The sequence below is a fragment of the Anomaloglossus baeobatrachus genome, chromosome 12 (assembly GCF_048569485.1).
Source record: "Anomaloglossus baeobatrachus isolate aAnoBae1 chromosome 12, aAnoBae1.hap1, whole genome shotgun sequence".
In the NCBI taxonomy this organism is placed as follows: Eukaryota; Metazoa; Chordata; class Amphibia; order Anura; family Aromobatidae; genus Anomaloglossus; species Anomaloglossus baeobatrachus.
Window position 1 is genome coordinate 147,243,199 of NC_134364.1, and position 25,631 is coordinate 147,268,829.

At 48.3% G+C, this 25,631-nt stretch overlaps 1 protein-coding gene across 3 annotated transcripts in view; it reads right to left on the reverse strand.

Moving 5' to 3' along the window:
- The window catches only part of ASPDH (aspartate dehydrogenase domain containing), a 558,112-nt gene that overhangs the window by 413,858 nt on the left and 118,623 nt on the right, over nt 1–25,631 (reverse strand). For all 3 annotated transcript variants that reach the window (XM_075330142.1, XM_075330144.1, XM_075330141.1), the window contains exon 2: nt 13,241–13,305. In XM_075330142.1, the coding sequence (XP_075186257.1) occupies nt 13,241–13,292 (52 nt within the window). In that variant the 5' untranslated portion in view covers nt 13,293–13,305. The remainder of the gene's footprint in view (nt 1–13,240; nt 13,306–25,631) is intronic.

A 25,631-nucleotide genomic window follows, 5' to 3' on the forward strand; every position in this document is an offset into this window, starting at 1 on the left:
CCTTCACAATGATAGGACACATGGTTAGTCTGCAGTGCCCCACTAGCCAATATCCAGTTTGGGATACCTACAGAGGTCCCACACCTATATAAAATATGTGCTGGGATCGTCAGCATGCCTGGATGCGATATTTTTGCTTGACATGTTTGTAGGAAGCACGGCTCACGAGATACTAAACATTTATTCCTGGTGCCAGTCTGTCTCAGGAGTACAGGATGCCTGTAATCAGTCTGTGACTTCTTCTACAGCATCACAGAGGGGGGGTCTTCCTTCCCCTTTGAGTTCTCAAGGCCTAAACAGCTCACCTAATTTCCATATCATAGGAGATTGCCTTTTGGTCACGCCACTGCTAACAGACAATTTCCTCAAGTTAATTAGCATACTGATTGTAGCCTCCTTAGGCCTGACGTACCTTGACAAGATGGCGGCTAAAGGAATATGGTTTGATAGCTCAGAATATATCCCTATTTCCTCAAACCTCCCTCCTTTAGAGGGCGCAAGGGGGCAGCACATTCCTGCGTTCCCCCGCGCGCCCGTCCGCAACCTCTCCTTGTCGGGACAGCCCGTCGGTATTACCGTGGTCATGGCCCTTTTTGTGGTGAATGGTGAAGTTGTATTGCTGGAGTGCAAGACTCCATCGCAACAACCTCCCATTCGCCCCGGAGACTGTGTGTAACCAGCTGAGGGGATTGTGGGCCGTCTCCATGATGAAGCGGTGCCCGTATAGGTAGGGTTGCAGATGCTGCAGAGCCCACACTATGGCTAGGCATTCCTTTTCCATCGTGGAGTAGGCCACTTCCCTTGGCAACAGCTTCCTGCTCAGATACAAGACGGGGTGCTCTTGGCTCGCAGAGTCCACCTTGCTGAGCACCGCACCGAGGCCGAAATCACTGCCGTCGGTTTGTACTACAAACGGCCGCGTGAAGTCGGCTGCCTGTAGTACTGGTGAGCTGGACAGGGCAGTTTTAAGGGCCCGGAAGGCTGTCTCGCAGTCCACTGTCCAACTGACTGCTGCGGAGGGCAGCTTCTTCTTGGTGAGGTCCGTCAGGGGCTTCGCCAGGCTACTATAGTGTGGAAGAAACCTCCTATAGTACCCGGCGGTCCCCAAGAAGGACATCACCTGCTTCTTGGTCCTGGGGGTGGGCCAGGACGTGATGGCCTCCACTTTCCCAGGCTCTGGCTTCAGAGCTCCCCCGCCTACCCGGTGACCCAGGTAGAGGACCTCATTCATGGCCAGCTTACACTTCCCCGGCTTGATGGTCAAACCTGCCTGGTGGATCCACCTGAGCACCTGTGCTAGATGCTTTAGGTGATCCTCCCAGGTGGGACTGAAGATGGCGATGTCATCCAGGTATGCGGCCGCGTACCCTTCAAGTTCCTTGAGCAGGGTGTTGACCATCCGCTGGAAAGTGGCAGGGGCATTCTTCATTCCGAAGGGCATCACCGTGGACTCGTATAGTCCAAATGGGGCAATAAAGGCAGAGCGTTCCCTGTGTTCCCAGTGTTGCCACTGATAAGGTGTCTGTGTGGCCCAATTTTTGGAAAAAAAGGGAGACTCCACTTGGAGTAACCCTTGCTTGCTGTGTTTTTTAAAAATGATCCAAGATGAACAGAGCTGGGATCAGGAAAGACTTTGCTACCTACCCCGGTGTCATCCTGGGGACGGTTAAGAATAGCGTATTTTTGAATGTGCTTGATGCAAATCAAAACATCCTGTTTGCAACTAGGGCACAAGTGCTGCCACTGATAAGGTGTCTGTGTGGCCCAATTTTTGGAAAAAAAGGGAGACTCCGCTTGGAGTAACCCTTGCTTGCTGTGTTTTTTAAAAATGATCCAAGATGAACAGAGCTGGGATCAGGAAAGACTTTGCTACCTACCCCGGTGTCATCCTGGGGACGGTTAAGAATAGCGTATTTTTGAATGTGCTTGATGCAAATCTAGCTGTGAAGTGTACAACTAGGGCACAAGTGCTGCCACTGAATGGGTGGGTGTGTGTGGGGCCCAATTTTTGGAAAAAAAGGGAGACTCCGCTTGGAGTAACCCTTGCTTGCTGTGTTTTTTAAAAATGATCCAAGATGAACAGAGCTGGGATCAGGAAAGACTTTGCTACCTACCCCGGTGTCATCCTGGGGACGGTTAATTATGGCGTATTTTTGAATGTGCTTGATGCAAATCTAGCTGTGAAGTGTACAACTGGGGCACAAGTGCTGCCACTGAATGTGTGGGTGTGTGTGGGGCCCAATTTTTGGATAAAAAGGGAGACTCCGCTTGGAGTAACCCTTGCTTGCTGTGTTTTTTAAAAGGAGCCAAGATGAATAAGTCATGGTTCAGCAAAGACTTTGCTACCTACCCCGGTGTCACCCTGGGGACGGTTAATTATGGCGTATTTTTGAATGTGCTTGATGCAAATCTAGCTGTGAAGTGTACAACTGGGGCACAAGTGCTGCCACTGAATGGGTGGGTGTGTGTGGGGCCCAATTTTTGGAAAAAAGGGAGACTCCGCTTGGAGTAACCCTTGATTGCTGTTTTTTTTTAAAAGGAGACAAGATGAACAAGTCATGGTTCAGCAAAGACTTTATCTACCTACCCCGGTGTCATGCTGGGGACGGTTAAGGATGGCGTATTTTTGAATGTGCTTGATGCAAATCTAGCTGTGAAGTGTACAACTGGGGCACAACTGCTGCCACTGAAGGGGTGGGTGTGTGTGTGGCCCAATTTTTGGAAAAAAAGGGAGACTCCGCTTGGAGTAACCCTTGATTGCTGTGTTTTTTTTAAAAGGAGCTAAGATGAACAAGTCATGGTTCAGCAAAGACTTTATCTACCTACCCCGGTGTCATGCTGGGGACGGTTAAGGATTGCGTATTTTTGAATGTGCTTGATGCAAATCTAGCTATGAAGTGTACAACTGGGGCACAACTGCTGCCACTGAATGGGTGGGTGTGTGTGGGGCCCAATTTTTGGAAAAAAAGGGAGACTCCGCTTTGAGTAACCCTTGATTGCTGTGTTTTTTAAAAGGAGCCAAGATGAACAGAGCTGGGATCAGGAAAGACTTTGCTACCTACCCCGGTGTCATCCTGGGGACGGTTAATTATGGCGTATTTTTGAATGTGCTTGATGCAAATCTAGCTGTGAAGTGTACAACTGGGGCACAACTGCTGCCACTGAATGGGTGGGTGTGTGTGGGGCCCAATTTTTGGAAAAAAAGGGAGACTCCGCATGGAGTAACCCTTGATTGCTGTGTTTTTTAAAAATGATCCAAGATGAACAGAGCTGGGATCAGGAAAGACTTTGCTACCTACCCCGGTGTCATGCTGGGGACGGTTAATTATGGCGTATTTTTGAATGTGCTTGAAGCAAATCTAGCTGTGTAGTGTACAACTGGGGCACAACTGCTGCCACTGAAGGGGTGGGTGTGTGTGTGGCCCAATTTTTGGAAAAAAGGGAGACTCCGCTTGGAGTCACCTTGCGGTGTTTTACATGATTTTAGAAGGGCGTGCCATGCCTATATCTGTGTGTCCTCCTCTTTTTCCTTGTCCAGCTCTTTTATTTTCGCATGAGTATATGTCCTTGTCACTTTCCCATGTGTTTGTGTTGTGTTGTGAGTTGTTTGTCACCTTTTGCACACCTTTGAGGGTGTTTTCTAGGTGTTTTTATGTGTTTGTGAATGCCTGCCATTGTTTCCTATGCGGTTCGAGTTCGGTTCGTCGAACGTTCGACGAACCGAACTCTAACGGGACCTCCGTTCGGCGAACCGACCTCGAGCCGAACCGGGACCGGTTCGCTCATCTCTACTGATGAGGAGGCAGCAGGTAGAGCTGGCCGGAGGAGAAATTGGCAGTGTGAGGGTAAGTGACCCCCTCCCCATTGCAATACCCCCAAGAAGTGAAATGTTGATATGGTGTCGGGCAGCAATAGGCCTCAAGGGCCAAGATTACCAGGCCTTGGTAGAACCGGTGTATTCAGACAGCAGGCCTGGAGTCCTGATAGCCAGAGGGGTAGCAGACGTCCGCAAGGGAAGAGTGCCCATCCGTGTCCTGAATTATGGGGAGGAGGAAGCCAAATTGCCCCGGTACGCCACTGTAGCAAAACTGTACACTGTCAGTAACAATACCATCAAAGCAGTGGAACCCTTGATCCTGTCCGACAAGGCGGAAGACAATGGCTCCAAGGGACAGCTGGAAGACTGGCGCCAAAAATTACATGTGGGCACCGACTCCACCCCCTCACACCAAAAGCATGGGGTTTACCGACTGGTACAGGAGTACAAGCGGGTCTTCAGCAAACACAACCTAGATTTTGGGCAGGTAAAAGGGGTTAAACATCAAACCCCACAGGTGATCATCATCCCATTAAAGAGAGATACCGCCCTGTACCCCCAGCACAGTATCAGCGTGCCAAAGAAATGTTACGGGAAATGAAGGAGGCTGGGGTTATCAGAGATAGTTTTAGCCCCTGGGCAGCTCCACTAGTGCTCATAAAGAAAAAAGATGGTACAATGAGAATGTGCGTAGATTACAGACAAATTAACCGCATTTCACATAAAGATGCTTATCCACTACCCAGAATAGAAGAGTCACTAACAGCCTTAAAATCAGCTAATTATTTCTCCACCCTGGATCTCACCAGTGGGTATTGGCAGGTTCCCGTGGCAGAGGCGGACAAGGAGAAGACTGCGTTCACGACACCAATGGGTCTCTGCGAGTTCAATTGTATGCCGTTCGGGATCTGCAACGCCCCAGGGACATTTCAGAGATTGATGGAGTGTTGCTTGGGCCATCACAACTTTGAAACCATGCTATTGTACCTGGATGACGTCATAGTCTACTCCAAGACCTACGAAGACCACTTGAGGCACTTAGCAGAAGTGTTTGAATCCTTGTCGGAGTATGGCCTGAAGATAAAGCCGTCCAAATGTCACCTCTTGAAGTCAAAGGTACAGTACCTGGGTCATGTGGTCAGCGCAGAAGGTGTGGCACCTGATCCGGAGAACGTCACAGTAATCAAGGACTGGCCAAGACCCACCACGGTAAAGGAGGTGTGGCAGTTCCTTGGGCTGGTGGACTACTACCGAAGGTTCATTGATGGTTTCACCAAGATAGCAGCGCCTCTTCAAGATCTCCTGGTGGGCCAGCCAAAGAAGGCTAAGAAGCAAAGCCCTCCATTTGAATGGAACAGCCAAATAGAAACATCTTTTGTCCGGCTGAAAGGGGCTCTCACGGGAGAAGAAATTCTGGCCTACCCTGACTACAGCCAGCCATTTGTACTGTACACAGATGCCAGCAATGTGGGACTGGGAGCATTTCTGTCCCAGGTGCAGGGAGGCAGAGAGAAGGTGATAGCTTACGCCAGTAGGAAGCTTCGTCCCACAGAAAGGAATCCAGAAAACTACAGTTCCTTCAAGCTGGAGTTCCTCGCTATTGTTTGGGCAGTGACTGAAGCACTATCTGGCGTCGGCCAAGTTCACCATCTTCACGGACAACAATCCATTGACACATCTGGCAACAGCCAAACTATGTGCGTTGGAGCAGCGATGGATGGCCCGGCTGTCTAACTTTGACTTTACCATCAAGTACCGGGCTGGCAAGAAGGATAACAATGCTGATGCGCTGTCCAGAATGCCTCACTTACCTGAGTCTGGAGAAGACCTGGATGAACTCGAAGAGAACTCGAAGAGATAGAGTTACCGGCTTTTCATCAGCAAGGTGTTTCCCAGTGTGAGCATGCTGTAGGAGAGAAGCGCTCGAGGGAGCACGAGGTCTCAGTCAACCCCTTACTCCACCATAATTGGGAAGAGACCCAGAACGGTGACCCGGCCGTGCGATTGGTCAAAGAAAAGCTAGCACAAGCTGAGACCCATCTCGGTCCAAACGCTCCACAAGAAGCCCAGCAGCTGTGGAAGGAGAGGGGACGACTGTTCACCTACCAAGGCAAGCTATGCAAGAGATATGTCAACTGGCGAATGAATGAACTCTTCTGGCAGATAGTGGTCCCACAGAGGGATGCTCCAATGGTCCTAGCAGCTTACCATGATAAAGCAGGACACTTCGGGTGGAAGAAGTTGGAGACCCTACTCCGCGATCGGTTCTACTGGGTGCACATGAGAAAGACAGTCGAGAAGTGGTGCCGAGACTGTGGTCCGTGTAACCTGAGGCGGAAGGATGATGCCAGCCAGAGGTCTCCCCTACAGCCAATTGTCACGAAGCAGCCCCTGGAGTTGGTGGCCCTGGACCACGTGAAGTTAACACCAAGCCGGTCAGGCTATGTGTACGCCCTCACCATTGTGGACCATTACTCTCGTTTCCTGGTAGTAGTGCCTGTGAAAGACCAGACAGCTAGAACAGCAGCTAGAGCATTTCAGGCATACTTTTGTCGAACTCACGGTTATCCGGAAAGGGTACTGACTGATCAAGGTCCTGCATTCGAGGCAGAAGTGTTTCAAGAGTTCTGTAACATGTACGGCTGTAAGAAAATCAGAACAACACTGTACCACCCCAAAACCAATGGATTGTGCGAGAAGATGAACAATGTGGTTATTGATATGCTCAAGACTCTACCTCTGGAAGAGAGGAACCAATAGCCAGAGAAGTTACCAGATCTGGTAGACCTGTATAACCATATACCAGTAAATTCGACCAACTGCAGCCCTGCTTACCTGATGCAAGCAAGACCTGGCAAATTACCTGTAGACTTTGAGATGGGAACTGTGTCACCTGAAGCGGTTCAAGAGATAGAAGACTGGGATACAGAGCGACAACAGCAGTACCGCAAAGTCCAGGAATGCGTAGAAAAGAGCCTGTCCCAAGCAAGAACAAGACAAGAACAAAACTACAATCAAACAGCCCCAGCAACTCCCTTAGCACCTGGAGAACAGGTTCTCAAGAAAAAGCGGAGGGCGCATAAATTAAATGATCAGTGGGAGAATGAACCCTACACCATTATTCCCTCCAACTTTGACAATAGTAAGGTATGCCTCATAAGCAAAGATGAAGGCAAGACCTATCAAACAGTTTCTAGAGACCACCTGAAAGTGTGCCCTGAGTGGTGCAAAATCCAAAAAGAAGTGGAAGAAGTACAAGAAAGTCCCCAAATTCAAGAAAAAGAGGAAGAGATGATACAAACAATCCTTGGAAAATTCCCCAAAACTTGGACCCGAATAAATAATGCCATAGTGGTACCAGTCTTGACGTTCCCGCAGTTAGTCGATCCAGAGACAGAAGAGGTTCCAGATCCACCTAAGGAACTGTCCGCCCCAACACAAGATGACACACCAGCAGTGGAACAGGAGAATCAACCCCCTGTCAGTGGTGAACCTGTCGTACCCTTGGCGACTCTCAGACACGTAGGCAATCATCACGCATACCTATCAGGGTTAGGCCTACCCGTAGTGCTGAGGTAGCAGACGCTCCAAATAGTCAGGGACAAACACCAGAGCTACGCAGGTCCCAACGTAGCACTCGGGGACGGCCCCCTCCAAGGTATAGAGAGTAAAAAGAAAGAGTACCTATTAGAATGTGAATAGTTATTTAAAATGTCTGTAATGTTGTGTATAAAATATTTTTTTTTTATTTAAAATGATTGAGTAAATGGACAATTGGGCCACTGGACTATGGGTGGCCAACACTCTAATTGTACATAGTTAGCACCAGTGTGCTCAACACCCCTGAAGAAAAACCCGTCCGGCGTGCATAGAGTGGGGTCATCAATGCTCTGACGCACGCCCAGAGCCTACGTTGGGGGTTTTATCGCGGCGGGTCCCCCATGGAGCAGTGTAATGGACACCCGGCAGGGAGCCACACTGGACTCTCATAGTTGTTTAAGGTTGTAACATGTTATGTCTTGTTTTGTTTTCTTCAGTCCGGGAGAACTGAGTTTAACTAAGGGGGAGTGTGGCGCTACAGGACCTGGTCGCCACAACAGCATTGCCCCTCCAAAGGGTTAATGCTGAGCCTGGAGGTAATTGGGAGGTCTATTTGCCAGAAAGTTCAACATCCAACGCAGTTTCTCCCTCAGGCCAGCAGGGGGAGCTCTGAACCTGGAGTTCCAGGGAGCATTCCTTAAGTCTGACCTGAGGGAGGAGTTAGTGTTTAGTCTGTAGAGAGAAAGCTGAGAGAGCAGACGCAGAGTAGTGCTGTCCTGCGGACTGGGCCCTGGAGCTGGAGTAGCTTGGCCCAGTGAAGCAGGAGGAGCAGAGAGGCACAGAAGAGACTCGGACATTGGAGTCTGTGGTTGCCAGGGTGTAAAATCCTTCCCTGGTACCTGAATCCGGAGGGCAGGAGAGCTGCAAGCCCCCTGGCCCAGAAGCAATCAGAAGGTACAGCTGCATCCCAAGGGCCTGGTGTGGACTCCAGCAGAGAAGCACCAGAGAGGGCCTGCGCAGCCTACCACACAGAAAAAGGGACGAACCACCGGTCCCAGCAGCAAGAGGGCCATTGCCAATCCAGAGAGCAGGGTCCTATAACAGTAAGGGAAGAACAGGAGTAGGCCTCATACTCATCTGGCCAAAAAGATACCTCAGTTACTTCCAGGCCGGCCGGAGCCCTCTACCACCTGTAACGGTCTCCCAGGACTAACCGTTTGCAAAGTAAAAGAGGAGAAGGTAAAGAGACTGTTGTTTGTGTCCGGTCCTTTCACGGCCTGTCGGCCCTGCACTACACCTTACACCATAGACTTTCACGGGCACCAACAGTGTCCCCAGGGCACCGCTCCACCTGTGGGGAGCAGTAACACCATTGCTGCCATTCCATCACCCCGGATGCCTCCTACGGCAGCGGCGGCTTAATAGCCGCAAACCACAGGTGGCGTCACGACAAATATAAACTTTATTCACCCCAAGTCACCAGCCATATTAATTGACCCCACCAGGGCACAGAGTCGGGCCCAGCCACCACTGACGTCCCCCGGACTAGTCCGGCCCGGCACCGAGTGTCCCATAGCCCTGGGGTGGGCGAGTCAGTGGGACTGGCAGATTTGGATAAGGTGGTATATACTATGTTACCGCTATATAAAAAATATTAAGAAGAAAAGAAAGAGAAAGGTAGATATCCCAATCGCCATTCGGTGTCCACCATGCTCACAGATGGAAAAGGAGAGGTTGGCAACTGTAAGGTTATGTGGAGGATACAGAGCAGGTTGACTCTCAAACAAATAGTAGCCTGAACCGAGTTAGACGCCACTCGGATCTGGAGACTGGGAGCCCTGTTAGCGTGACAGGGTCCACACGACCACCCAGCCCCGGAACTCCCTGTTAACAACACAGGGGCCATTGGTTACGCTGTCCATATGCGTAGGGGACACACCTGTGGACAGCAGGCGCATCAGCAGCAGCAGGCCTGTTTATGCAACTGGGCTGCACTAGCAGGACTGGTAGGACAGGAGCTGTTCTTTAACGTTCTGTGTTACCAACTGTGGTGGCGGCCTGCATCGATGACCTATCCCTGCCTACCTCTGGCCTAAAGCCGCAATGGGTTCAACACATGGAGGTGTGCTCTTTCGGAGCATAATAGAAGACTGGGCACCTTCTTCTTGGCTCCAGCCCCTTTTATAACCTGGGTCCGCCCGAAACCAGGGTGGACCACAATGCACCTCCTGGAGACAAAAGCAGAGTGACACATCATGAGTGGCATAACTAGCATCCTATTTTGAACCGCCACTTGAATGATGACCTCATGGCATCCACAACCAAAACACCTCAACAGTAGTCTGACCAACAACAATGAGGTGACAAGTCATAGGGGCGGCCGTCTGCAAGCCTGTTGGGAGTGGCCTGGCCAAATTGTCAGGACACCTGATGCCCTGTGGTCTATATGGGCCCCCCACATCAGGGGCAGGGCCAAAGAGTTCATTACCCGACCTAGCCTCTGATGCAGTAAGTGCCTGAGCATGCTCAGTAGCATGAAATACAGTTTCTGAAAAAAAGACTATCCGCTTCAGCATGCTGTCTAGGCACAACACAGGACTTAGACCCGGCACGGAGTGCAAGTACCTGTGCAAAGAGGCTTTTCTCAGTCAGTGTGAAGCCCCACAGGTGTTGTGTTGGTGCATTACCTTCAGGCACTCCACGTGGAGGAAGAGTCTGGTCACACTTAGGTTGCTTCTTTATATGTATTTTTGTGACGCCACTCTCGGTATTGCGGTCAGTGGGGACCGCCACTGCAGTGTAAGGGGACACCTGGGGCTGATGTTGGCTGCAGTTAGTTTTAGTGGCCTCCCGAGAGTGAGTCAAGCCCCAGGGCCCTGTATAAGTGTGTTGAGCCGCAGGTCGCAGAATGACTCAGGCACAGTCCAAACGAGCATGTGCTGTAGCCCAAAATGAAGACTTTGCCTCAGGAATGACACAGTCAGGCAGAGCATACTCAGTTGGCGAAACACTGGAGTAAAGCTGTGGCTAGGGTAAATCGGCACACAGGAAGGAGCAACCGCGGAAACACTTCGTTCAATTGTGAGGGGAGTCATTTTGGAGTTTGGTGAGGAGTACCGTAACGCCAGTGAGCAGCATCCTGTGCCACAGACCAACATTCTTCCGGTGCTGTCTATACTGTTAACCATGATAGGAGCGTAAAGTCTGTATTTATGGCAACTGGACATCACATTACCCGGGTACGGTAGGCTGTGCCCAGACAGTAATGCGTGCACGCAACACTTTATTTTATTATGAAAACACATATCTGTTCTGGGTAGGACGACTATATAGACAATCACACTTGCTGCCTCTGCACTGTCAAATTGTCACGTACAGTTTAAATCATAGAGGGACAGCAACACATGTTTGCATTGAATGTTGCTTTTCAAGATTTACATGACTGTGTTGCAGAGCTGTGTGGTTTGCATTCACACTGTTATCATCAGCCTTATCTGTGAGGCTTCAGCTAACAAGGGTATTCAGGGTGGGTGATGTGTTTTGTCTATGTTTAGGTAGATAACTGGGAAGCTCTTGTCATGCGCCACTAGTAAGTTGTCTTCGCACACACACACAAACACACACACAAACACACACAAACACACAATTACTGCTGCTACGCAGAGGGCTTAGCAAGCAGTAGGCAACTGAATAGATTGTTCTATTATTTCAATTCAATGCATGGTTCTTATTGTTTGTTTTGGGAAAGTGAAAGAATCATTTATGAACCCAACTGCAAACAGTGCTTTTCATGTTGCGTGGTTTTGCTGCATACTGTGGATCCCACCAAATACAAGACTTAAAATGAAGCATAAGTCGCAAAGGGAATTTCACTGTGATACAATGCGGCCTTTCGGGGCTGTGCAACCACCGCCTGCCCCATCAAGTGCATCTGCGTGCTCTTCATCTTCTGTGACTGTGGGGACAGCAGTCACACATGCTTTTTCATGATGAACTTCCACCCCTTTACCCGTAAGCGGGAGTGTGATTGGCCGGTCGTCACTTGTTTTGGAAGTGGAAACAGATGGTATTGTTGAGCTGTCAGACATCGAGAGAACCACCATTGGATGAAGGCAACATTATATCCACGCCTGCACCTTCGTAACAGATTGGCTGGACTACCTGCAGTTAATAATTGCGTTCCAGAAATGGAAAGGACTGAAGAATGCACATATGTCGTACCTTGCTTAGCAGCAAAGGATCACTAACTTAGTATTCCAGACAATTTTAGGATGGCAGAAAAAGTGTCAGCTCTTTGGGCAAATTAAATAGTGTGGCAAAAGTGGGCAGGTGGGTACAGTGGCCGTGTTCTGTGTGTACCAGGACAGTAAAGGAAGCCTCACTTTCTATCCCTCCTAATGATGAAATGCAGCAAGGAATTCCCTGAGTTTGCTATAAAAATATCGTTGCAAAATGTGCATGAGGGTGTAATGCAGAGGTGCTAGAAATAGCTTGGCACCAGTGGAGCACAAATAGAGTACAACAGCCACTTTTTGTATGCCACTAACTTGCAGCATTTTTTGCTATTATTATAGCTTATTAAAAACAGAGCAGGAGGGTGTAATGCAGAGGTGCTGGGAATAGCTTGGCACCATTGGGGCAGAAATGGAGTACAATAGCCACTTTTGGTATGCCACTAAATTGCAGCATTTTTTGCTATTATTATAGCTTATTAAAAACAGAGCAGGAGGGTGTCATGCAGAGGTGCTAGAAATAGCTTGGCACCATTGGGGCAGAAATGGAGTACAACAGCCACTTTTGGTATGCCACTAAATTGCAGCATTTTTTGCTATTATTATAGCTTATTAAAAACAGAGCAGGAGGGTGTAATGCAGAGGTGCTGGGAATAGCTTGGCACCATTGGGGCACAAATGGAGTACAACAGCCACTTTTTGGATGCCACTAACTGCCAGCATTTTTTGCTATTATTATAGCTTATTAAAAACAGAGCAGGAGGGTGTAGTGCAGAGGTGCTAGAACTAGCTTGGCACCATTGGGGCAGAAATGGAGTACAACAGCCACTTTTGGTATGCCACTAAATTGCTGCATTTTTTGCTATTATTATAGCTTATTAAAAACAGAGCAGGAAGGTGTAATGCAGAGGTTCTGGAAATAGCTTGGCACCATTGGGGCACAAATGGAGTACAACAGCCACTTTTTGGATGCCACTAACTGGCAGCATTTTGTGCTATTATTATAGCTTATTAAAAACAGAGCAGGAGGGTGTAATGGCTTTTTGCTGCTACAACCGTTCTCGAACGTAACTAGAACTATCGAGCTTTAGCAAAAAGCTTGAGTTCTAGTTCGATCTAGAACAGCCCCCAAAATCACTCGAACCGCGAACTGGAGAACCACGAACCGCGAACCGCGCTCAACTCTAGCTATGACGTCACGGAGGGTTCTTTTAGTCAGAGGTGATTACCGGGGGGCACAGCAATGATCGGACGGAAGCAGAAGTGGAGACAGAGTCTGCAGGATGCGTTGCAGGACCTGTAGGTCTGATCATAATGTTTTATAATAATCATGTACACAATCACAATGTGATCGGTATGATCTCCGATCTGTACAGATCGGGGATCGCCCATCACTAGTTAAAAGCAATTGAATGTTCGGATGGGTGTGACTCGAGCACCCAAGTGTAATGGAAGTCAATAGGGGACTGGGACATTTTTCTGGGAAATCTTGTGGAAAAATGCTTGAGTTACCCATTGACTTTCATTATACTCAGGTGCTTGAGGCACCCCCGAGCATTGAACTGCTCTTAATCAGTACCAAAGATACGAGCTTGGCAGTGCTCATTCATCACTTTTCATCAGTAATCATGCAGTGATTCATATGACATACCAACTTGTCCGCAGCCCACTATACCGATCCGCCATTTCCTTTCTTCAAACATTTTCGATCAATGGCTGAAAAAAAAAGACAAAACACACTATGTGAAGCCAAGAAAACACTGATGGACCCTTTAAATCTTGCTTTTCTTATGGTGGAAAACGAATTATGACAAATTTGTACAAGATTTGCTTTGTTGCACACTATTAAAATCCTACTAGTCTCTTCATCTATACAGATATAACCTGATGTCTCATACCTGGACCTGAGAGGACCCCTGGTGAATGACGCAACACAAAGGCAGATAATACAGCAGATGGCCCTAGCGTGAGGGAGAGGGCAGCAGGGTCACCTGATCACACTGATCTGAGGCTGATCCCTGCGCTCCCTAACATCTCTATACAGAACCCCCTACTGTTGCGTCGTCACGTGCCTAGGCACACACTTGCCCTGAACTCACCACGACTAGTGCGAAGGCTAGTATTGCCGCTACAATAAAACCACACAAAAAAAATAAGACAAGTAGGGGAAAGAAGCAAGAAATAGTTACATAGTTACATAGGTTGAAAAAAGACCTAGGTCCATCTAGTTCAACCTTCTTCCATCAATTCTACATTTTGTCCCTAAGTAATTTATAAACAACAATGTTGTGTGTACTGAGGAAATCATCCAGCCCTGATATAAAGTTGTTACAGTATCTGTCATTACTACCTCTTGTGGTCGGCATTCTACATTCTGACTGCTCTAACTGTGAAAGAACCCTTTCCTATTTAGCTATCGGAATCGCTTTTCTTCCACTCACAGTGTATGCCCGTTGGTCCTTAGTATTGTCTTTGGAAGAAATGTCATGTGCCAGTCCTTTATATTGACCACACATGTATTTATACATATAAATGAGATCTCCTCTGAGACGTCTCTTTTCTAAGCTAAACATATCTAACCTTTTCAACCTCTCATCATATGGGGGGCCTTCTATTCCTTGCAATAATCTAGTTAGCCGCCTTTAAACTGACTCTAACTTCTGAATGTCCTTTTTAAAATGTGGAGCCCAAAACTGGATCCCATATTCTAGCTGTGGCCTTAACACTGATTTATAGAGGGGTAACAATACATTGGGATCACAGGATCTAATCTCTCTTTTTATACACCCTAAAATCGACATTGAGTGCTACTACTCAGCTTATTTGTAATGAGAATAGCCAAGTCCTCCTGTTCTGTAGTCCCGAGTTTACTTCCATTTAATGTATACGCAGCTATAGGATTACTTCGTCCTAGGTGCATTACTTTACATTTATCAACATTAAATCTCATTTGCCAAGTATCTGCCAATTTTTACATCTTACCCAGATCTTTTTGTAATATTATACTATCAAGGTCAGTTTTTAATATCCTACATAGTTTGGTGTCATCAGCAAAGACTGACACTTTACTATCTATCCCATCCACAAGGTCAATAATAAAGAGATTGAAAATAATCAGTCCTAGCACAGATCCCTGCGGCACCCCACTGCTGACTATAGCCCATTTAGTATAAGGCTATTATGTGGTACAGTATAAAATGCTTTGCAAAGTCCAAATAAATCACATCAGCTGCATTACCAATATCCAGATTTGCACTTACCCCCTCATAGAACCCCAACAGGTTGATTAGACACGACTTATCTTTCATGAATCCATGCTGTCTGTCAATTATTATATTATTTTCTGCAATATATTTTTGTATGTCATCCCTTAAAATGCCCTCAAAAACTTTGCATATTACTGATGTCAGGCTTACTGGATGGTAGTTGCCTGGATCCACCCTCTTACCTTTCTTAAATATCGGTACGACATCAGCAATCCTCCAATCCTGAGGCACCAACCCTGTTACAAGCAAGTCTAAAAAGAGGAGATACCGTGGTCTGTCGATTCCGGTACTCAGTTCCCTCAATATTCATGGATGAATGCCATCTGGCCCAGTGGATTTGTCAATGTTTAATTTACTCAGAAGCAGGCGTACTTCTTCTTGTGTTAAATTAATTATATCGGGTGGTGAACTTTGATTTTCACTTGTTGAATGATCCCTGGAACAGTGGTGAACACGGATGAGAAGTGCCTGATTAATATCTCAGTCTTTTGTTTTTCCTCTATAACTAACTTGTATATTTTAAGGGGCCAATACTATCCTTTGTTTTCCTTTTGGCATTAATGTATTTATAAAATATTTTGGGATTTATTTTAATGTCCTTGACGATTTTTGTTTCAGTAGCTAATTTTGCTTGATTTCTTTTTCTATTGATATCTTTATACGTATATCATTTCCTATTGATATCTTTATACTTCTGAAATGCTATTTCTGTATTCTCAGCCTTCAAGATTTTAAACGCTTTTTGTTCTTGTTTTATTATACTTTGTACAATCTTATTTATCCATAGTGATTTCTTTTTATTCCTGGACATTTTATTACCAGAGAGTATAAGTTTTTTACAGGACTCTAGGAGTATATCCTTAAACTTACCCCACTTATGTTCGGTATCCCCAGTTACCATAACATTGTCCCAATCTACACATTTAATCTCTTTCCTTAATTTGTTGACATCACCTTTCCTAAAATTCCACTTCTTTTCCCAAAGTTCTCCACTTCTACTCAAGGATAATGTGTCTCAGCTGCAATAGAAACAACACCTCAGCTTCTACTGAGCCAGGCTCCTTCAGATTGTTCAGATATAGAATGCGCTATAGCCAGAGAGTGAGGAGTGAGTTTATATAGCATGAGGGTATGGCTGCACCAAACAGCTAGCTACAAGCCAATCTCAACAGGATAGAAAAGATACCTTAATCCCTTCAGCACCGAATGCAATTAAATCCTTTCCTACTCAAGATAAGTGACAAACAGATTCTAAAATGGATCTGCAACCAACCAAACGCTGAGACCTTCTAATCCTCAATCCCCCTGAGGTCTCAGCAAAACGTGATACACTAGTGACAGCACCATCCTCATACAGGAGCTTTTATGAGATAATTTTACAACCATATGCAATATTAACGAGTTGGTCACCTCTGTGCAGCTATATCAGTGTGTGAAAACCCACTCCAGAGAGGCCGTACTGGGACCTGCCTTAGAGGCCGACATGACTGGGTTAGGACGGGAATTAATATGGGTACAAGGGATTGGGGTTAGACAGGGGTTAAAAGATATTTAGAGGGTGCAGAAACAAGGGATTTAAAACTGCATTGGGGGCATAGTCCAGAGTCAAGAGGAGGAGGGAACATTAGAAGATTTATATGGGTTGGTCCGTTAGTGGGGTCATCCATTTTAGGCACAGAAAGGGAGCAAGCTAACCTACTGCTTTCCTTTGAGTGCCAGCTTACCTGCCCCAGAAGATGGAGTCTGTGGATCCCATCCTACAGCAACTTAGGAACGCTGCCGGCCTTATGGGATCCGATTTGCTCCAGGTATTGGTGAACAGTTTGCTGCAAGGGGCTGGGGATGTTCCAGCTCTGCCATTCCCCAAGGGCAAGGCCTCCGGCGTGCCTAAGCCCAGAAACTACCCCCCGGGTCCGGTGCCAGTTAAGGAGCCCCTCACGGGACCCTCCAGGTCAGGGCACTGCCAAGCCTGCTGCCTTGCACTGCTCCCGTCCTGGGAGGAATCCTACATCACGGCGGGGCCTTATCAAGAACGGTGCTGGAAGAGGCAGGCAGCGGCAGAGCCCGCTTGGCGCAGATGAAAGGGAGCACAGAGGCCACAGGCTGGGGTCTCTCAGCGTGAGATTCAGAGCGGGCAGCAGTCGGCTAGCTCTCCCCACATGGAAGGAGGCAGGACACGCATCACTACAGATGGTGCACAGGTGCACAGCACTGTCAATCTCCAGCCAGCAGATGCAGCTGGTCAGACGATGACGACTTCTGGCCAGCAGGGGCAGGCCGTCCCACAGCCAGTGACCACTTCCTGCCAGCAGGTGCTGGGCCTTCCAGCACAAACGATGCCCCCCGGCCAGCAGGCGCTGAGCTTGCCATCACATGGAATGCCTCCCGGCCAGCAGGCGCTGGGCCTTCCACTGCAAATGATACCTCCTGACCAGCAGGTACTGGGCCTTTCCTCTTCGAACAACAATATGGCTGCAGGCATTGAAGAGGATGCTGCTGAAGTCGAGCAGCGAGCGGCTGGCCCACCCCTCTACACCAACACAGATACACTCGCATCGAGCCTTCCCCCTCAAGGCTGTGGGGGCTCTGCTAGAGTCATATCTGAAGACCCAAGACGGCATCAGCTGCTGGGCTCACAGCACCCAGGCAGCCAGGTGAAAACTCCTTTTATTTTTCCCATAACTCCATACTACCCCCCTTCTGTTAGTGGTGCTGGGGTGTAGTCAGGGGGGGAGGGACAAGCGCGGATATGTTAGCACTGGGGCTGCGCACATTAGCAGCTATTCTAGGTTCGGCAGGAGTCCAAAGCGGGATGTCACCGGTGGTGGCATGGACAGGTAGTTCGAGTTCAAATTCGGTAACAGCCAGGGCTAGAGGGCCTGGCTTGGTGTCAGAGGCCATCGCTAATCCTTTACTGGAGGTTGGGGTGCCAGCGGGGAGTGCAATCGGCATCGGGGCACATAGTCAATCTCCTCCAGTCAGTCAGGAAAAAAAGGAAAACGCCGATGTTGTACGGCTCGACGATTCAGCAAGGAGGGAAGTGTATGTGTGTTTAGAGGGGCCTTTGGGTGCCCATCTTAATCAAGAAGTACAGGAAAAGATTTGGCTTAATTAATAAGTTGACATCTTCTCCCTTTTGCCACTAGAGCGTTTTAATTTAGACAGAGCCAAGAAAGATGAAGGAAAGAAAGAAGTTGAGGAGAAAAGGAGATACTGTTTGATTCTTTGGACTTTTTCTAACTGGCTACAGGCGTTCACCATTTTAGCCAGTGTGATAGGGGAAAAAGCATCGGATAATTGTTCCGGCCTTTTTTGTTACATGGATGCTATTGGCGAAGCCTACAGGTTGTATGGTGGTCAGGGGTGGCTAAGATGCGACAAGCAATTTTGTCAGCACAATGCCGTGCGTCCCAACATTCGTTGGGATCATAAAGATATTAGTCTTTGGATGAAGGTTTCTGCACCCAATAGGTCTGGTTTTGGGGGGCAGACCTTTCCAGGGAGCAGTAGCGGCCCTGTTCATTCAGGGCATACAGTTGCGATTCAAAAAGGATTGTGATTCCTATTTAATGAAGGGGCTTGCAAGTTTGGGGGCAAGTGTAAATTCAAACACAAGTGCTCCATATGCATTGGGGGTCATAGCGCATCTGTAGCGCCCTTAAAGCCATGAGGGAGGTACAGGGTACTGCATCCATACCAGGATACAGGGCCTACCACCAGGGTACCCAGAAGACCAGTGCTGGTACCAGCAAAACATCCCAAATAAACCCTGTTTTTTCCCCCAAATTCCCAATAACTAGTGACCGACAAGGGTAGGACCCAATGGATGGCCACTCAGAGGTAGAGCAAATCCAGTCAACTAGATGACCAGGTGGGAGGGGCAGACAGAGGAAAGTAGTCAGTCTAGCACTGACAGTGAGAGAGAGTGGAAGCACTGACAGGAGTGTGACAGTGACCTGAGGGCCCAGGCGGTTGGTTGCCAGTGGAGTATGGTGGAGTACTCCCGGAACTACAGCACCAACGGGGTACAGAATCCTAGGTCAGGCAAATACTCCACGCAGACCTGATAAAATCTGCACAGTGAGGGGACTATCAAGGACCTCACTGACCTTGAAGTTTGGGACACAGTAGCAATGGGAGAACCGGGGAACAGGACCAGAGACTCCGACCCCACAGGGTTCACACTACCGTCATACGGACTACAGTTGAGATACTCCCAGGAGGGGAACCCCAGATGCTCCAAGCCACGGGGACCCACCAAACAAAGGCAGGTGCAGGGGAAATAAGCTCCAGGTCACTAAACTGGCACTGGGACTAAGGGGACCTGCAGTCAAGACCAGCCTTCCTCGGGTAACCAGTTTCCATCTCACTGTGAGTAAAGGAACTAGTTACACTGCAACCCCGTGTGTGGCCTACCTTCTTTCTGTGCCCATTAACATCATCTATTCCCTGGGGCCTGGCCCTACTTGCGGAGGACCCACCATCCGGGCTGCCACTAACACCAGCCCCAGTAGTGAGAACTGTGCAGTGGCAGCTCCACTAATTAGCCACAACACGCAAGTGGCGTCACAATATAAACTTTATTTTAATGTACCCTGTAAATATACCCCTTTTAAAAAGCACCCAGGGCACGAAACCAGGCAACATCCACCAAGTGACATCTCCCCAGCAATACACCGCTCGGGACCGAGTACCCCATAACCCTGGGCGACATGCATCCCAATGCTTCCGATGTGGGAAGCAAAAAGGGTGAGATAATGCTGAGAAAAGGAGTGACACCGATGCAGCTGGCAGAGATGCAGCCTTTTCCAAATAGATACTCTGATCGGGCAGCTGCGGTTTTAATGGAAGATGGTTTTAAACATGGTTTTAGGATTTTATTTGTTGATAGGGAGTTTAGTTTTTCTACGAAAAATTTGAAATCGGCATTAAGGTTTCCGGATGTTGTGTCTGAAAAATTAATGAAACAATTTGCTTTAGGTTGCATGGACGGGCCTTTCCCGTAGGCTCTCCGAGGAACCTAAGAGTCTCACACTTTGGGAGTGGTTCCAAGACAGGAGCTGAACAAATTTTGGCTAATCCATCATTTGTCCTTTCCCAGGGGAGCTTCTGTAAATTATTGTATTGATCTGGACCTGTGTTCCGTGATATACACGTCTTTTGATACAGCTATCGAATGGGTGAGGACATTCGGTAAAGTAACTTTATTAGCAAAAACTGATGTTGAAGTGGCGTTCAGGTTACTGCTGGTTCACCCAGATTGTCTACATCTATTAGGGTGTTTTTAGAATGGAGGATTTTTCGTCGACCGTTGTCTGCAAATGGGCTGTTCCTAGTCTTGTGGCTATTTTGAGGCCTTCAGCACATACAGTGCTGGCCAAAAGTATTGGCACCCCTGCAATTCTGTCAGATAATACTCAGTTTCTTCTTGAAAATAATTGTAATCACAAATTCTTTAATTCTTTGCTATTATTAACTTCATTTATTTTGCTTGCAATGAAAAAACACAAAAGAGAATGAAAAAAAAAATCAAATCATTGATCATTTCACACAAAACTCCAAAAATGGGCCAGACAAAAGTATTGGCACCCTTAGCCTAAGGGGCACTTTGCACACTGCGACATCGCAGGCCGATGCTGCGATGCCGAGTGCGATAGTCCCCGCCCCCGTCGCAGCAGCGATATGTGGTGATAGCTGGCGTAGCGAAAATTATCGCTACGCCAGCTTCACACACACACTCACCTGCCGTGCGACGTCCCTGTGGCCGGCGACCCGCCTCCTTGTTAAGGGGGCGGGTCGTGCGGCGTCACTGCGACGTCACACGGCAGGCGGCCAATCGGAGCGGAGGGGCGGAGATGAGCAGGATGTAAACATCCTGCCCACCTCCTTCCTTCCGCATATCCTACGGAAGCCGCGGTGACGCCGGTAGGAGATGTTCCTCGCTCCTGCGGTTTCACACACAGCGATGTGTGCTACCGCAGGAGCGAGGAACAACATCGGACCGTCGCGTCAGCGTAATTATGAATTACGCCGATGCTGCACCGATGATACGATTACGACGCTTTTGCGCTCGTTAATCGTATCATCTAGGCTTTACACACTGCGATGTCGCATGCGATGCCGGATGTGCGTCACTTTCAATTTGACCCCACCGACATCGCACCTGCGATGTCGCAGTGTGCAAAGTGCCCCTAAGGGCGGCTTTGCACATTGCAACATTGCACGTGCGATGTCGGTGGGGTCAAATCGAATGTGACGCACATCCGGCGTCACTTTTGACTTTGTAGTGTGTAAATCCTGGATGATACGATTAACGAGCGCAAATGCGTCGTTATCGTATCATCGGTGTAGGCTCCAACTTTTTCATAATTACGCTGCCGCGACAGGTACGATGTTGTTTCTCGTTCCTGCGGCAGCACACATCGCTGTGTGTGAAGCCGCAGGAGCGAGGAACATCTCCTTACCTGCCGCCGGCGGCTATACGGAAGGAAGAAGGTGGGCTGGATATTTACATCCTGCTCATCTCCGCCCCTCCGCTTTGATTGGCCGCCTGCCGTGTGACGTCGCTGTGACGTTGCATGACCCGCCCCCTTAGGAAGGAGGCGGGACGCCGGCCACAGCAACGTCGCAGGACGAGTGAGTGCATGTGAAGCTGGCGTAGCGATAATGTTCGCTACGCCAGGAATCACAAGAGATCGCTGCTGCGACGGGGACTATCGCGTGCGACATCGCAGCATCGGCTTGCGATGTCGCAACGTGCAAAGCCCGCCTAATACTTTGTTGCACAACCTTTAGCCAAAATAACTGCGAACAACCACTTCTGGTAACCATCAATGAGTTTCTTACAATGCTCTCCTGGAATTTTAGACCATTCTTCTTTGGCAAACTGCTCCAGGTCCCTGAGATTTCAAGGGTGACTTCTCCAAACTGCCATTTTGAGATCTCTCCACGGGTGTTCTATGGGATTCAGGTCTAGACTTATTGCTGGCCACTTTAGTAGTCTCCAGTGCTTTCTCTCAAACCATTTTCTAGTGCTTTTTGAAGTGTGTTTTGGGTCATTGTCCTGCTGGAAGACGCATGACCTCTGAGGGAGACCCAGCTTTCTCACACTGGGCCTTACATTATGCTGCAAAATTTGTTGGTAGTCTTCAGACTACATAATGCCATGCACATGGTCAAGCAGTCCCTTGCCAGAGGCAGCAAAGCAACCCGAAAACATCAGGGAACCTCCGCCATATTTGACTGTAGGGACCGTGTTCTTTTCTTTGAATGCCTCTTTTTTTTCTGTAAACTCTATGTTGATTTTGCCAAAAAGCTCTACTTTTGTCTCATCTGACCAGAGAACATTCTTCCAAAACGTTTTAGGCTTTCTCAGGTAAGTTTTGACAAACTGCAGCCTGGCTTTTTTATGTCTTGGGGTAAGAAGTGGGGTCTTCCTGGGTATCCTACCATACAGTCCCTTTTCATTCAGAAGCCGACGGATAGTACGGGTTGACACTGTTGTACCCTCAGACTGCAGGGCAGCTTGAACTTGTTTGGATGTTAGTCGAGGTTCTTTATCCACCATCCGCACAATCTTGCATTGAAATCTCTCGTCAATTTTTCTTTTCCTTCCACATCTAGGGATGTTAGCCACAGTGCCATGGGCTTTAAACTTCTTGATGACACTGCGCACCATAGACACAGGAACTTTCAGGTCTTTGGAGATGGACTTGTAGCCTTGAGATTGCTCATGCTTCCTCACAATTTGGATTCTCAAGTCCTCAGACAGTTCTTTGGTCTTCTTTCTTTTCTCCATGCTCAATGTGGTACACACAAGGACACAGGACAGAGGTTGAGTCAACTTTAATCAATGTCAACTGGCTGCAAGTGTGGTTTAGTTATTGCCAACACCTGTTAGGTGCCACAGGTAAGTTACAGGTGCTGTTAATTACACAAATTAGAGAAGCATCACATGATTTTTCAAACAGTATCAATACTTTTGTCCACCCCCTTTTTTATGTTTGGTGTGGAATTATATCCAATTTGGCTTTATGACAATTTTTTTTATTTTTTTTCTTTGAAGACAAATTAAATGAAGTTAATAATACCAAAGAATTTGTGATTGCAATCATTTTCAAGAAGAAATTGAGTATTATCTCACAGAATTGCAGGGGTGCCAATACTTTTGGCCAGCACTGTATGTGGAGTGGGTTGTGAAGATTTCTGGTGTGAAATCTTTTATTCATTACTTTGACAATTTTTTTGTGTATAGGCTCAGCTGATTCATTTGAATGCTCTTTGCTGCTGCATACCATGGATGTGTGCCGGCCCGATGCCAGCAGCCGAGCTGCTCGGATCCATATCCGCGGTGGCTCGAGGGTCTCTTGACCCGGGGGTCGTGCGGCCACTCAAATGAAAGGGGGTATTTACAGGGGATTGTATTAGAGTTCGTGAAGGCCACCCGTGGTATGTGGTAATTAGGAGTACCACCGCTGCAGTTGGGAGTACCCGGGGATGATGGAATGGGGCAGCCAGGTGTTGTGACCCTGAACAGGTAGGGGGGAATACTCCGGGGTTCGGTGATGGTGAGGGGGAGTGCCGTTGGATGCAAAAGGGGTCACTTGCATACTCACTCAGTCTATTAAGCTGACACCGACAACTGGATAAACCAAAGTTCTGGATACCGCTGCCACTGTGGGGAGCTTAGTTCCGATCCCGTCCCCAATGGTGCAGCCTGGTGATCCATGACCTGCCTCCTGGCACTAAGTTTACTTCTTTGGTGGTCCCGGTAGTATGAAACTTGCCGGGTCCCGCTCCCCACTATGGCTAAGTGTGGGAGCTTGCTCTCAGGGTTCACGCTTGGGATTTTCTGGACCGTTTTGAATGGAAAGTCCTATCCCCCTCGTTGCGCTAGTACCCCAAGTTTGGAGCAGGTGGGAACGGATCTTGAAGGCTCCGTTCTCCTTGGGTAAATTGTCAGGTTGCCTGAAGTTACTCCCTAACCTAGGGTCCACGTACCCTGTCGTGTCTTGGTCCCAGCCCAGTGATGGTGCAAGGCAGCCGGCTATCCTCCTCGACAGATCCGTGCCCCTTGCCACTATCCCCTGCAACCGGGGGTCCAGCTCTTCTAGGCCCAGACCACCGTCTGCCACCTAGATAGCTTCCCAGGAGCCCTGCTCCTGACCTCCTCTCTCTTTCACTACTCAAGCACAACTCCTCCTTCTGACACCCCTGACCTCCTCTCCAACCCCCCAGGTGGGCGACCCTATTCCACTCAGGCCGTCCACTGGTGTGTTTGGTGGGTGTGGTGCAGGTGATGTAGGGTTTGATTAGCTGATGTAGGCAACACCATATAGTTGGGGACCCATAACCAAGAAGGTAGTAGATACTGCACGGGAGGGCAGTGTGTGCAATACCCTGTGATGACCTGATAGTCCAGGGGCGTCACAGAAGCAGTAGCTTAGAGGTTTGGTATCCCATTGGCAGCAGATAAGACGGAGGGACAGTCACAGTATTAAGCTTCTGAGGCATTGTCATTGATACAGGAGCCATGGAGTGCAGGCTTCTGGAGCAAAAAATGATAGATCTTTTGGTGGAGGTGAGGAGAGCCAGACAGTTAAGGTACTGTCACACTAAGCGACGCTCCAGCGATCCCACCAGCAACCTCACCTGGCAGGGATCGCTGGAGCGTCTCTACATGGGTTGCTGGTGAGCTGTCACACAGGCAGATCTCACCAGCAACCAGTGACCAGCCCCCAGCCAGCAGCGATGCGTGGAAGCGATGCTGCGCTTGGTAACTAAGGTAAATATCGGATAACCAACCCGATATTTACCTTGGTTACCAGCGCACACCGCTTAACGCTGGCTCCCTGCACTCCTAGCCAGAGTACACATTGGGTTAATTACCCGATGTGTAGTCTGGCTATGTGTGCAGGGAGCCGGCACTGACAGCGTGAGAGCGGCGGACGCTGGTAACGAAGGTAATTATCGGGTAACCAAGGAAAGAGCTTCTTGGTTACCCGATATTTACATTGGTTACCAGCGTCCGCAGAAGCCGGCTCCCTGCTCACTGCACATTCAGTTGTTGCTCCCTCGCTGTCACACACAGCGATGTGTGCTTCACTGCGGGAGAGCAACAACTAAAAAATGGTCCAGGACATTCAGCAACAACCAGCGACCTCACAGCAGGGGCCAGGTTGTTGCTGGATGTCACACACAGCAACATCGCTAGCAAGTCGTGCCTCAGCAGCGATGTTGCTAGCCATGTTGCTTAGTGTCACGGTACCTTTACATAAGATAGCAATGAGAGACTTCAGTCGCTACTTGGGATGTTGAATTTTGCTTGCCGCATCATGCCCACGGGCAGGGACTTTTGCCGAAGGCTGGCAATGGCAACAGTTGGGGTAAAAGGTCGTAATTATTTGATTAGGCTAAAAAAGGAACTTAGGGAGAATTTGCAAGTGTGGGCTGATTTTCTAAAAATCTACAATGCAAAAATGTTGTGGATGGACCCAGTGGTAAAATTGAATGTGGTGGTAGTCTTATTCACATGCACGGTGGGGGTTGAGGGTTTTGGAGACTACTGTCATGGTAGCTGTATTTATGGAAAATGGCCTATCAAGTGGAGGTCTGCTGGTTTGTTGCAGAATGCAGCATTGATCGAACTGTTCCTCTTAGTAGTGTCACTGACACTTTGAGGTGACAGAGTTCTGCTGTAATAATGAAAAAGTGGTGTCGGCAATTAATTCGTTGTCAGCAGCGTAACCCCCGGTAGTTAAGGTTCTGCAAAAACTG